The sequence below is a fragment of the Protopterus annectens genome, chromosome 7.part0, assembly GCF_019279795.1.
Source record: "Protopterus annectens isolate FY-2018-M chromosome 7.part0, PAN1.0, whole genome shotgun sequence".
In the NCBI taxonomy this organism is placed as follows: domain Eukaryota; kingdom Metazoa; phylum Chordata; order Ceratodontiformes; family Protopteridae; genus Protopterus; species Protopterus annectens.
In genome coordinates, this window is record NC_056739.1 from 627,893,791 (window position 1) to 627,907,645 (window position 13,855).

Here is a 13,855-nt window from a genome sequence, read left to right on the forward strand (position 1 = left end):
TTACTACTATACCCAATGACAGAGGGGATTCTGATGTTATAGTATTACCTCTTAGGGCATAGTGGTTTTGACCAATGATTGATTTGTTCTGTTTTGGATGGAAATTGTACTGGAGTATAATGCATTTATCTTTTAAGAGGACTTATACCTAGAAAAGAATGGCGTAGTTTTGGGCACTCCTTGTGCCAATAGCTACGCCAACCTGGTTATGTCTGTATGGGAGGATTAATTTATTTTGAATAGGCCATATAAACAACATATAGGTCTATATTGTTGGTTTGTGGATGATTTGTTCTTGGTTTGGATTGATTCTAGTGATACTTTTATTTCTTTTTTAGATTATATGAACCACTCTACTACCTTCTTGAAATTTGCTATGCATTATTCACATTCTTAAATAGATTTTTTTGGATGTCAAGGTATTAAAAAGGATGGTTCTGTTAGCACCAGAGTCCATAGAAAGGAATGCTACAGAACCAGTTTCCTGCACAGAAGTAGTATGCACCCCCCTCATATTTTTGATAACATAGTAAGGGGGCAAGAACTAAGGGGTTCGAGATTGAGTGCAGAAGAGAATGTATTCAAACAGGAGGCACAAGATCTTGAATGCAAATTTGTTAAGAGGGGGTATAGTAGGTTTAAAGTCCACAGGGTTTTAAGGCAAGTGGAGTGTGTTAGAAGTATCATAGGGAGACCATATTTCTCTGATGGAGTTGTAAGTGAAGTAACATCTAATGCACCCAATAAGGGAGCTAACAGGTTAAGAATGCCTGTTTTCTATTCCAGTAAAATTAAACAGGTAACAGACATTTTTAAGAGATATTGGCCCATCCTAACAGTGGATGAACGCATTAAGGAAGTGATAGAGAATGATCCTGGATTTGTATATAAAAATGTGAAGTCTCTTAAAAGACTGTTATGCTATTGCAGGAAACACAATATTAATACTAATGATAGCTTTGCAACAAGACCATGCACCAAATGTAATTTTTCTAATTTTTTGGATGCATCAGGACAGTTTCTTCATCCAGATTTCAACAAGACATTTAGGTTCAAGGTGAGGGCTACATGTGATTACGTGCACCTTGTCTACCTAGCATACTGCTCCACATGCGTGTCCTTTTATATAGGCAAAACTGATAGATGCCTGAGGGATAGGGTTAGAGAACACTTGTATGATATCAGGAGCTTGAATAAAACTAATGCCCTAGCTAGACATATCACTGAGAAATGTAATACTCATCAGTTTAAATTTATGGTTATAGAGGAGACTAAATTAGATGGTAAATTGGGAGACATCAGGAAAAGAACTGAGGTTCTGGAGACTAGATGGATTATTAGGATGAGGGCTGACACTGAGAAGGACTTGAATGAAAAGGTTCCCATCAGACCATTCCTCAAAGCCAGACCACTGCTTAGGGAAATACAAAATTAAAATTAAATTCTTTGTTCAGTTATTGAATTGAGTGATTGAAAATTTAGTTCATGCCATGTTTTTATAGGCATTTTTTGATGCACTCATTACTATTTCTTTATATATTTTCTACATATCTTTGTATATATGCATGTATTGTTATATTAGTTATATAACTATGTTCCTTATACATATGTATTCTCTACTTGTATTTATGTGGATTGGTTTTTAACTTATAGCTCTGCTTGTGCTTTAAGATGACATCAAATATTTAATTGTTTAGTTGCTTTTATCTGAGGAGAAAGTGAAGTAAGCATTGTAAAATGGTGATTTCTTTTATAGATAGGTTCATAGATTAGTACTAAGCTAACTGCCCTTGTAAGCCATTTTAAGCCTAGCCAATTATCCTTTGTGAGGCTCAAACACTACACCTTGTGTTTGTAAGGCAAACACCTTTACCATTAGGCCACCATCCCAACCTTTTAGATTGTATTTGAACGTCTGAGGAAGCAGTTATTTCAAACTGTGAAGGCGCTTACGTTTTACAATTAAAGCTTTTTGTTTCAACCTGGAGCCATCGTGTAGTTCTACTACAGTCTTCTTTCTTCTTGCCTTTTGGATTTTATCTTGTGTTGGGTAGAGCTTTTATCCAGAGCTACTGGATTTTTGTGGTTATATCAGTTTAGATGTTTTCTGTATTTATTTGAGACTGTCCTGCAATGTCGTTTTAAATATTTCCTGTGATTTTGAACTCTGAAGTTACTGTTATGAATTACTGAGTATTTTCTTGTTCTTTTATTAAAAACATTTCAGTTGTGGCTGGTCTGTGAGACATATTTAAGGTCTAAGAGTACTTGCATATCTATTTGCTGACACTGTGCAGGCCACTCCTAATAGTCTTGCTCTTGGTCAAACTACCATTTGGATTAATAGTAACATTACACAGTAGGATTGGATATCCTTTGTTAAGGGCCTTAAAGTAGCTGATAAGGGGTTCTGGTGGCAGTGATAACTACCTTATAGTCTGGGCAGAAGAGGGCATAGCTAGTAAACCTGTGCCAACCTTTCTCAGGTGTGTGTGTGTGTGTGTGTGTGTGTGTGTGTGTGTGTGTGTTTGTGTGTTTGTGTGTGTGTGTGTGTGTGTGTGTGTGTGTGTGTGTGTGTGGGGGGGGGGGGTGTTTGTAAAACAAATTTCCAAGAGCATGTGTGTCAGCTACTTGGGCAGGGACACAAAGCACTGGTTGGACAGAGAGAGTTTTGGAGGACCTGGCTTGGAACCCTGGCTAAGGACTCAACTCTATAGCTGTGCCAGTGGGGAGTCTTATTTGGGATCTGGGGAAAGATTGAGAAGCCAGCCCTAGACTGACTGTGGTCTCTGTGTGCTCTTAAGGGAAATTGCACTTTAATGTGTGTGTGTACTTGTCATCCACCCAATGTGTACATCCCCCACTGTTGCCATTGGTGAGGATTGAGGCTCTTTGATTACTGGGCCAGTGTTGAGGTGTCACAGTTTAGTTAGTGAAAGGTTATGGTGGTACCATGCAGACAGTTTACTGCTTGTGTTGCACTACCTACACTTATAGGTTCATAGGTTCATAGGTTCATACTAGGCTATCTGCCCTAGGGCATTTATAAGCCTAGCCAGAATGTGTTTGGCTTTCGCCACCCATTTTAAATTTATTTTGCTATGCCCTTTTTCGAGGTTAGTATACTGTGCCTCTGTCTAACAGTGACACAGAAGTGATACCCGGGGTAAACCTACGATCTCCCATCCACTCATCAAGATTCCTATTGAAGAGAGTCAATGAGGAACTCTGCCTAACCTGGACTGGGATTTTATTCCAGAGTGAAGGGAGCCTCTGGGTTATGAATCTGTCCCTCCAGCATGTCCTATTTATTTCAGTGCTGAGGTTCAAGTCTCTCGAGCGCGTAGCTCGATGGGATTTGGATTTTCTGAGGTGCAGCATGCCCATTAATTCCGGGTTGGACATGGCTTTATACGTCAGGCACAGATCGCCTCTGAACAGGCGGTATGCCACTGAGTAGAGCTGGAGTTTCTTTAACCGGGCAGCATATGGCATCTGTTTGAGCCCTTTGATCCTCTTGGTGAGGTACTTTTGGGGTCTTTCCAGTTGCTGCAGGTGTCTGGTAAGTTACATCCCAAAAATACTTGTGTATGATTTCCAAAAATGAGTATATGTGCTAAATGAACAACACAGACAGACACATGTGCGGGCACACAGACACACACACACACACACACACACACACACACACACACACACACACACACACACACACAAACACACAAACACACACACACACACACACACACACACACACACACACACACACACACACACACACACACACACACACACACACACACACACACACACACACACACACACACACACACACACACACACACACACACACACACACGCGCACACACACACACACACACACACACACACACACACACACACACACACACACACACACACACACACACACACACACACGCACACACAATTACTTTGACAGTTTCCCAAATAGGTTCATAGGTTCATAGGTAGGTACTAGTGTATCTGCCCGAAGGCATTTATAAGCCTAACTAGAATGTGTTGGCTTTCTCCACCCCCTTAGATTAGTTCCCTGTGCTTCTGTCCAGCAGAACCATTGAAGTGATCCCCAGGGTAAACTTTCTGTTTCCCAGCCACTTGTCAAGGTTTCTCTCGAAGAGTGTTAGCGAGGAGTTCTGCCTAATGTAGATTGGAATCTTGTTCCAGAGCATAGGAAGTCTCTGGAACAGGAATCTATCGTTCCAGCATGTCCTATTTATTGCTGTGGTGAGGTTTAGGTCCCTTGAACATGTGGCTCGAGGGGATATGGTTTTCTTTAGGTAGAGCATGTCCATCAATTCTGGGTTGGACATGGCTTTGTATGTCAGGCAGAGATCACCTCTGATGCATTAAAAAGAAACAGTTTAAATACAGGATTTACAAGAAATACAAGCAAGGTCTGAGAATGCATTAGCAGTTTACAAATATGATTACAAGAGGTACAACCTAGTACCAGAAACAGTTCTGTAGAACTGATTAAGATAAGCTTTTCATTGAGTAAACGTTAGCAGAAATTTCTTGAAACTGAGTGTTAAGGTTGTATGATTATTTGATAAGTAATGAGAAATTACAGGAATTTGAGAAATTGTGGATATGCTTTACATGTATGTATTAGAGTAGAAAGGAGTACTCTATATTTACAATATTTACAAGTTCTGTTGATGATGTAGAGGTTTATGTTCAGGCTGGTGAGCTTGTCTATAATACCAGAATGGAGAATGGTGTCGAAGACCTTTGCGAAGTCTAGGTAGGCTGTGTGGACCACCTTTCCCTTGTCTATAGCCTTGATAACTGTCTCAAAGAAGTCCACCAGGTTTAGGAGGCATGATCTGCCCTTAACAAAGCCGAACTGGCTTGAAGGTTCCCAATGTCTATCTTAATGAGATCCATGATGATGTTCTCCATAGCCTTGCAGACCAAGCTAGTCAGGGTTATAGGGCGATAGCTCCTGGGGTCTGTTGTGGCTCCACCTTTGAGGAGCAGAATAACTGTTGCTGTGTGCCACTCTATGGGCAGGTAGCCTGTGGAGAGGCTGAGTTTGAACAGTGTGTTTAGGTGAGGGGTGAGTCCATCTTTGAGTTTGTGTAGGATGCAGTCTGGGACACCATCTGGTCCCATTGATGATGTGTTTTTGGCTTTGGAGAGGGCTGTTTTAACCTGTGTGTCTGTGATTTCAGGGGCACTGCATTCTTCTGGTATGGTTATGGGCCCTTTTGGGAGTGAAAAGGGGGTGAAGTTTGCACTGAACCTGTCTGCCAGGATGTTGGCAATATCGGTCGGTTCAGTGTATTTTGTGGCATTCTGCACTAACTCTGAGCAGATCTGAGAATTGCCACTTAGATTCTTGACATAGCTAAAGAATGCCTTGTGGTTATCTTTGGAGTCTTTGGCAATTTTTCTTTCAAAGCTAGTCTTGGATGATTTTATGAGGGATTGTAGTTTCTTGCTGATACTGATCAGGAATGTCTTCCCTTCTTGGGATTTTACTCTTTTCTGTACTAGTTTCCTCCTTATATTGCATAACTTGTTTATGGCAGAGGTCCACCAGACTGGTTTCCTTTTCTTGGAGGAGTGAGTCTTGGTTTTACTTGGGATAGCATGATCCATGAATTCTTGTAGGTGCCAGTAGAGTGCATTAGTAAAGGATTTTGCAGCTTGGGCAGTGTTACCCTTTAGCATGGGGGCTTTGAAACTTTCCACCTCTGTCTTTAGTAATGTGAAGTTTGCTTTTGAAAAGTTTTTCACTGTGGTTTCTTTGACCGGGGGTGGAGGCAGAATGTGGGTATCCAGAGTGATTAGTTTATGGTCAGCTCTAACCAGCGAGGGGTTGACCTCCGGTGTGCAACACTGGTCGCCCATGTTGGTGATGACCAAGTCCAATATGTTGTCACCTCTGGTGGGGGTGTTGACCAGTTGATCCACGGTGTTTTGAGTTTATAAATTCTAGGAAATGTTGGGCAAGGGAGTTAGTACTTGAGCTGTTCTCCCAGTTATTGTTTGGGTAATTGAAATCCCCCAATATCAGGGTGTTTGGTAGGATCTTTATGTTTCCCAGTGTTTCCAGAAATGCAGAATGGAGGTCTTGGGACATGGTGGGTGATCTGTAGCAAGCTACAATTTGAACTGCAGTTTTGCCTGTTGTTAGTGGCATGTGGATGATCTCTAAAGCATTGTGTTGTGCCACTTACCTGGAGGTGTGGGTATCCTTGATGAATATGGATACACCCCCGACATTTGTATTTCGGTCTGGGTTTTGTGGCCAAAATGTATGGTATCAGTTGTAGCCTGGTAGTGCTGGGATGCTCTCTGGAGCCTTAAACCAGGCTTCTGTTACTGCACATATATCGATTTTCTCCATACTGAGGAGTGCCTCGAGTGCATGCATTTTGAGGTTTAGACTTCTGGCATTGAGTAGCATTACCTTCAGTTTTTGTTACTTGTTCTATTTACGGCGGTGGGTTTGTCTTTTGAGCCTTGCCTAAAAAAGGCACTATGGAGGTGGCAAGAGCCTTGGCCAGTATTCAAAAGCCTAAGGGTGACAGGTGCAAGTTGTCTCTAGCGAAGCATCGTGGCTTGTCGAACATGTCATCCCAGGCTGACAGACACTGGATCCCCTTTGAATGACACCAGAAGCTTAGCCAATTGTTGAAATTGATATTTTTTTCTTTATACCATGGTATCACTCTCGGTGAGGCAGGGTGCTACTCAGGGTCAGGGTCATACCGGCCTGGGCTACGTGATCAGAGAGCTCTTCCATGTCTCTTTTCATGTAGTTCAGGGAAGTATGGCTCAGGTCATTCACACCAACATGGACAATGACAGAGTCGTATTTGTACTTGTTCTGGAGTGACCTGAGTGCTTGTGTTATGTGACGGATCCTGGCACCCGACAGGCAGCTAACAGTGACCTTCTCCTTGTTCAGCCTAGTGAGTGGGACGTCAGTGTGTCTGACTATAGTCACCTATTACTAGTGTGTTCGGTATGTTATTTTGCCTTAAGGGCTGCGATTGCGTGGCACACTGGTTTTGTGAACTATGTGTTTCATGGTTTGTGTTGGGGGTGGAGGTTGCTTGGATGTCTGCTTTGGAGGTCTCTGTTGCTTTTGCAGATTTTTATTTTGAGCCTCTGTGTATGTTTTCGTGTATTTATGTGTGTTTTTTGCCAGTGCTGGTTTCATAGGTCTATGTGTTGTGATGCAAGTAATTCCCTTCTCCTCTTGACTGTCTGGTCAAGTCTTGGATTGAGAGAGCTTAGCCTCCAGTTTGGCTGTATAATTGCATCTCTCGCATGTATTAGTGTTTGGTGTTAGGAGGAGAGGGTTGTCTGTGTACATGAGGCAGTTGTAACATTGCCTCAAAATGCCCAGATTCACCAGTTGGTCTGGAGATTACACCTGAAACTGCCCTTTGGACTTGCCTGGATAGGTACAGTGAACTGTTTTACTGAATGGCTGGTAAGGTTGCATATAGAGCCTTGTCCTTCTGTACAGTATAGGTTGATCTAGTGCTAGGGTTTATCAGTGCTTGCTATGAGTTTTGAGCTAGTGCCGGGTTGAGAAATGAATGGCTTGAGTTCTTAAGTTGAAAGTTTGTCTAGTTCCAAGGGAAATATTGAAGAGGAGACTTTGTGTAGCCGGGAATAGTTATACCCTAGCTAACCGGCACAGCCCAGCGTGCAAAACCACGCTAATGTGAGTTTTATAGCAGAGAAATGAAAGAGATAGAAATTAGCCCAAAATGGCCAATAAACTGCTCAAAGCTCCCCTCTCTCACAGGTGAACAGAGAAACTTCCTTCTATCCAAGTAAGGTATGGGCAAGCACAGAAACTTGTAACACAGCCCTGAATTCAGCACTAAACTGAAAACTGGACTATACTAGCTTAGAAAGGAGGGAAAATAAGTATATTTTATTGTTTTTTAGTTTTTTTCAGAAAATAAAGCAGATACAATAAAAAAAACACTTTAAATGCACAAAAATGGCTTTCATCCTTGAGTGTGTAGCCTACAACAGTTAAACAGGTAATTTAAACACAAAAATGACTTTGTTAAAGTGCAGGCAGTAAAATAAGTACAATATGTAGCTGAAACAAGCTTTTTAAATCACAGAAACTCTAAAAAAATCGGCGTTTTAGGCGGTATTAGCTAAAGGCAGCAAAAAATGCAGAAAAATGGTACTTAATCACTCCAAAGTCTCCCTTTTGTCTCTCTGCTGCTGCAGAACTTGCTGAGCTGTATACAAGTGCAAAAACCTTGCAAATGCGGGTTTTCTAGCAGGGAAATGAAAGAGATAGAAATTAGCCCAAAATGGCCAATAAACTACTAATTTCTGGTCTGAAACCACTCCTCCAGGGACAGGCTGCTCAAAGCTCCCCTCTCTCACAGGTGAATAGAGAAACTTCCTTCTATCCAAGTAAGGTATGGACAAACACAGAAACTTGTAACACAGCCCTGAATTCAGCACTAACCTGAAAACTGGACTATACTAGCTTAGAAAGGTGAGGAAACAAGTATTTATTTATTTATTTATTTATTTATTCAGAAAATAAAGCAGATACAATCAAAAAAACCTTTAAATGCACAGAAATGGTTATCACACTTGAGTGTGTAGCCTATAACAGTTAAACAGGTAATTTAAATACAAAAACAACTTTGTTAAAGTGCAGGCAGTAAAATAAGTACCATATGTAGCGGAAACAAGCTTTTTAAATCACAGAAACTCTAAAAATCGGCGTTTTAGGCGGAATTAGCTAAAGGCAGCAAGAAAATGCAGAAAATGATACTTAATCACGCTAAAGTCTCTCTTTTGTCTCTCTGCTGCTGTAGAACTCTGCAGGGCACCATGCAGGAGCTTGCTGAGCTGTATATAAGCGCAAAAACCTAATAAATGTGGGTTTTATAGCAGAGAAATGAAAGAAATAGAAATTAGCCCAAAATGGCCAATAAATTATTAATTTCTGGGCTGAAACCACTCCTACAGAGACAGATAGGCTGCTGAAAGCTCCTCTCTCTCACAGGTGAACAGACAAACTTCCTTCTATACCAAGTAAGGTATGGGCAAACACAGAAACTTGTAACACAGCTCTGAATTAAGCACTAACCTGAAAACTGGACTATACTAGCTTAGAAAGGTGGGAAAACAGGTATATTTCGAGGCCCTTCTCAGTATGGAGAACATCGATGTCTGTGCTGTAACTGAAACCTGGTTCAAGGCTCCTGAGAGCACCCCGGCACTATTAGGTTTTACCTCATATCATGCGTTCCGGCCCCAAAACCCGGACCACACCACAAAAGGAGGGGGTGTATCCATATTCATAAAGGATACCCACACCTCCAGGTTGGTGGCAACGCAAGCTCGGAAACCATCCAGGTGCAACTAACCATAGGCAAAACTGCTCTACAAATTGTAGCATGCTACAGGCCACCCTCTCAAACTCAGGAACCCCACACAGCCTTCCTGAAGACACTGGAGGGTATAAATGTATCTCCAAACACCATCATATTGGGTGACTTCAACTACCCGAATATAGACTGGGAACATTACTCAAGCCCTAACTTTCTAGCTCAACGGTTCCTGGAGTTCATAAATTCAAATGCCATGGAACAGCTAGTCACTGTTCCCATGAGAGGAGAAAATATACTAGATCTCATTATCACAAACATGGGGACAAAATGCTCCACACGGAAGTATATCCCTCATTGGTGAGATCTGATCATAAACTAATCTCACTGGAAATCCACATCCCGCCCCACCCCAAACTAAAATGACCACAGTGAAGAACTTCTCTAAAGCAAACTTCACACTACTCAAGACTGGTGTGGTATCCTTCAAGGCCCCTGAGCCAGTGGAAACCACAACCCAAGCTGCGGAAGCCCTTACAAATGCCTTCTATGAACACCTCCAGGACTGCATGGATCAGGCAATCCCAAATAAAACCAAGACTCTTTCCACAAAGGGCAAGCGTCCAGTCTGGTGGACCCCAGCCATTAACAAACTTTACAATAAGAGGAGAAAGCTATTACATGATAGAACAAAATCCATAAAAGGGAAGTCACCCTGATCATTATTAGTAAAAAATACGAGCACTCATAAAATCAACTAAGGCCAATTTTGAGAGAAAAATTGCCATGGAGTCAAAGGACAATCATAAGGCCTTTTTCAGCTATGTTAGGAACCTGGGTGGAAACTCCCAGATATGCTCAGAATTAGTCCAAAATGATACAAAATCACTGAACCCACAGACATTGCCAACATACTGGCAGACAGGTTCAGTGCAAACTTCACCCCCCTCTCCCCCCCTAAAGGAGAGATAACTATCCCAGCAGAGTGTAGCCTCCCAGACATCTCAAATGCGCAGGTGAAAGCTGCTCTTTCTAAAGCTAAAAACACAGCATCAATGGGACCAGATGGTGTCCCCGGCTGTGTGCTACACAAGCTAAATGAGGAATTAAACCCACACATAAGGCAGCTGTTTATTCTCAGCCTTACCACAGGATACGTGCCCAAGGAGTGGCGTACGGCAACTGTGGTCCCACTCCACAAAGGCGATGCCTCTACGGACCCTGGTAATTACCGCCCCATAAGCTTAACAAATCTAGTCTGCAAAGCTATGGAGAGGATCATAATGGAGCTCATAAACAAAGATATAGGGGACTTGCAGACATTGGACCCGACCCAGTTTGGCTTCGTCAAGGGCAGATCATGCCTTTTGAACTTGGTCGACTTCTTCGAAACAGTCACCAAGGCCATTGATGAGGAAAGGCAGTCCATACAGCCTACCTTGACCTTGCAAGGCCTTGACACAATACCCAACTCGGGTATTGTAGAAAAACTTACCAGCTTAAATGTAAACCCATATGTCACAAGATGGGTTGCAAACTGGCTTAAGGACAGAACCCACAGGGTTAGAGTTGCTGGCGCTATGTCAGACTCCAAGCCGGTCACAAGTGGTGTCCCACAGGGCTCAGTCCTTGGCCCCCTATTGTTCGGCATCTACTTCTCAGAAGTACAGGCCAACATGGGAGGACTTTGGCTGACAAAGTTTGCAGATGACTGCAAACTGGGTGCCATAGTGGAAAGTGCATCGGACACGGATATCCTTCAGAAGAGACTCACAGAAACAGATAGCTGGTGCCAGAGCCATGGCCTGAAGATAAACGCCAAAAAATGTATAGTCATACCCTTTGGGAAAAACAAGGTAACCCCAAGCTACCATATAGGTGGCAATCCACTAAGCACAGAAGAGGTTATCAGGGACCTGGGGACCCAGGTTGACAGTGGCCTTTCTTTTGACACTCACGTTGCTAAAGTGGTTAGAAAGACCTTCTACATTGTCCACCTGATCATGAAGGGATTCACATCCAGATCTAGTGAGGTCATTGTTCCCCTGTACTCTTCACTTATCAGACCAATGATCGAGTACAATGCCCCATTCGGGATGTATCTCACCCAACATCTGCAGCAATTGGAGAGACCCCAAAAGTTCCTCACCAAAAGCATAAAGGGACTCCAAAATCTGTCATATGCTGCCAGATTGAAGAAACTCCAGTTCTATTCAGTTGCATACCGTCTGCTCAGAGGTGACATGTGCCTGACATACAAGGCCATGTCCAACCCGGAATTAATGGACATGCTCCACCTCAAAAAATCCAAATCCACCAAAACCACTAGAGCAAGCGACTTAAACCTTAGCACGGATATAAATAGGATGTGCTGGAGGGATAGATTTATCACTCAGAGACTCCCTATGCTGTGGAATAAAATCCCGATCCATGTGAGGCAGAGCACCTCGCTGGCTCTGTTCAAGAGAAATCTTGACCTGTGGATGGGAGATCATAGGTTTATCCCGGGAATCATCTCTGTGTCACTGCTGGACAGAGGCACAACAAACTAATGGGCACAGTATTTTTTCATATAAGGCCACAAAAATTTGGGCTAGGCTTATAAATGCCTTAGGGCAGATAGCCTAGTATAAACCTATGAACCTATGAACCTAAAACAGATACACTCAAAAACACTTTAAATGCACATAAATGGCTATCACACTTGAGTGTGTAGCCTACAACAGTTAAACAGGTAATTTAAACACAGAAACAACTTTGTTAAAGTGCAGGCAGTAAACTAAGTATAATATGTAGCTGAAACAAGCTTTTTAAATTACAGGAACTGTAAAAAAATCGGTGTTTTAGGTGGAATTAGCTAAAGGCAGCAAGAAAATGCAGAAAAATGATAATTACTCTAAAGTCTCTCTTTTGTCTCTCTGCTGCTGCAGAACTCTGCAGGGCACCAGGCAGGAGCTTGCTGAGCTGTATACAAGCGAAAAAATTCGCAATTGCTGGTTTTATAGCAGGGAAATGAAAGAGATAGAAATTAGCCCAAAATGGCCAATAAACTACTAATTTCTGGTCTGAAACCATTCCTCCAGGGACAGATAGGCTGCGCAAAGCTCCCCTCGCTCACAGGTGAACAGAGAAATGTCCTTCTATCTAAGTAAGGTATGGGCAAACACAGAAACGTGTAACACAGCCCTGAATTCAGCACTAACCTGAAAATTGGACTATACTAGCTTAGAAAGGTGGGAAAACAAGTATTTTTTTTGTTCTTCATACATTTTGCTTCAATGTCTTAAGTGTCTACTAATTTACATATTTCTTTTTGTTGACTATGGGGGGGCACTGATCATCTTCAGACTTAAGCCAAGAGCAGTGTGCGTATGTGTGTGTGTGTGTGTGTGTGTGTGTGTGTGTGTGTGTGTGTGTGTGTGTGTTTAAATCAGATATTCGAAATCACATAGGATGCTACTGGATGAAGAGAGTTTCAAACCATGAACTACAAGAAGCTTCTCTTTTATAGTCATAATCCTCTGCCCAAACTGTCAGACAGCTCTCAACACAAACAGAAAAAGTAATTTTGCACTTGACTTTTTATACGTCAATGCTGAAATTAGGTGTCAAGAAAAATAAAATTATAAATGGTTCCAGACATACTTATTTGTAAAGCAAGATAAACATATTTTTAAATGCTGTCCTGTAAAAGCATTCAAAGCTCTTTGCTAAGTTCTGATTTTATTTTTAAAAGTAGCCATTTATTTTATTGGACACTACTGGCACACTTAGAGTTCTATGTGAGTTTTTCTTACCATGAAGTCAGTTGTGGCACCAGAGTTGGCATGCTTCAAATACATGGGACTGACATTAAATGTTTGTTGCAGTTTGTATTTATCTCTCACCCTGCAAGAAAGAAGTGAATTTTCAGCTGTAGGATTTATACCTTTTTGATTTATTTGATTACCTTCTGTATTAACTGTACTTACCAAAATGCTGTGCAGTCAAAATGAACCATCATCCATTTAGATGGGTTAAAGGTGAATGAATCAGCATATTCAATTCCTTTCAAAAATCCCCTAAATTCTGGGCATACAAAAGCTGTTCCTGCATATGCTGCATCAATATGGAGCCACAGACCTTCCTTCATGCCTGCAAGAAACAAATATCATTTTATTTTCCCATTACTGTCCATAAATGCAAAATGTTTGTACCAATAGAGTACTGCAAAGCCCATTGCTTATATTTCAGCAAAATGGAGAGCTATAGTGCCATGTATGCAATGGTAGAGTAATAAACACATAACTGTGGAAGCTCTTTTCTCCAACCACATCACCAGAACATGGAATTCAAACCCTCAAAACATACTTACCATAGCAAATCACCTACAGTTCAAATTACTCCTCAAATCTCACCTGTGTAATTCTTGGCTCTGCTCTCACCCTCGCCTTCCTACCATCTTTATAGGCTTTCCTTCACTACACCTCACTTTTGCT

General features: G+C 41.8%; 1 protein-coding gene across 1 annotated transcript in view; it reads right to left on the bottom strand.

Moving 5' to 3' along the window:
• HDC (histidine decarboxylase) overlaps nt 1–13,855 on the bottom strand; it is a 908,850-nt gene that overhangs the window by 511,013 nt on the left and 383,982 nt on the right. Inside the window, exons 6-7 of the mRNA XM_044076311.1 lie at nt 13,349–13,511; nt 13,175–13,265 (exon numbers count right to left, since the gene is read on the bottom strand). Coding sequence (XP_043932246.1) covers nt 13,175–13,265; nt 13,349–13,511 — 254 coding nt within the window. The remainder of the gene's footprint in view (nt 1–13,174; nt 13,266–13,348; nt 13,512–13,855) is intronic.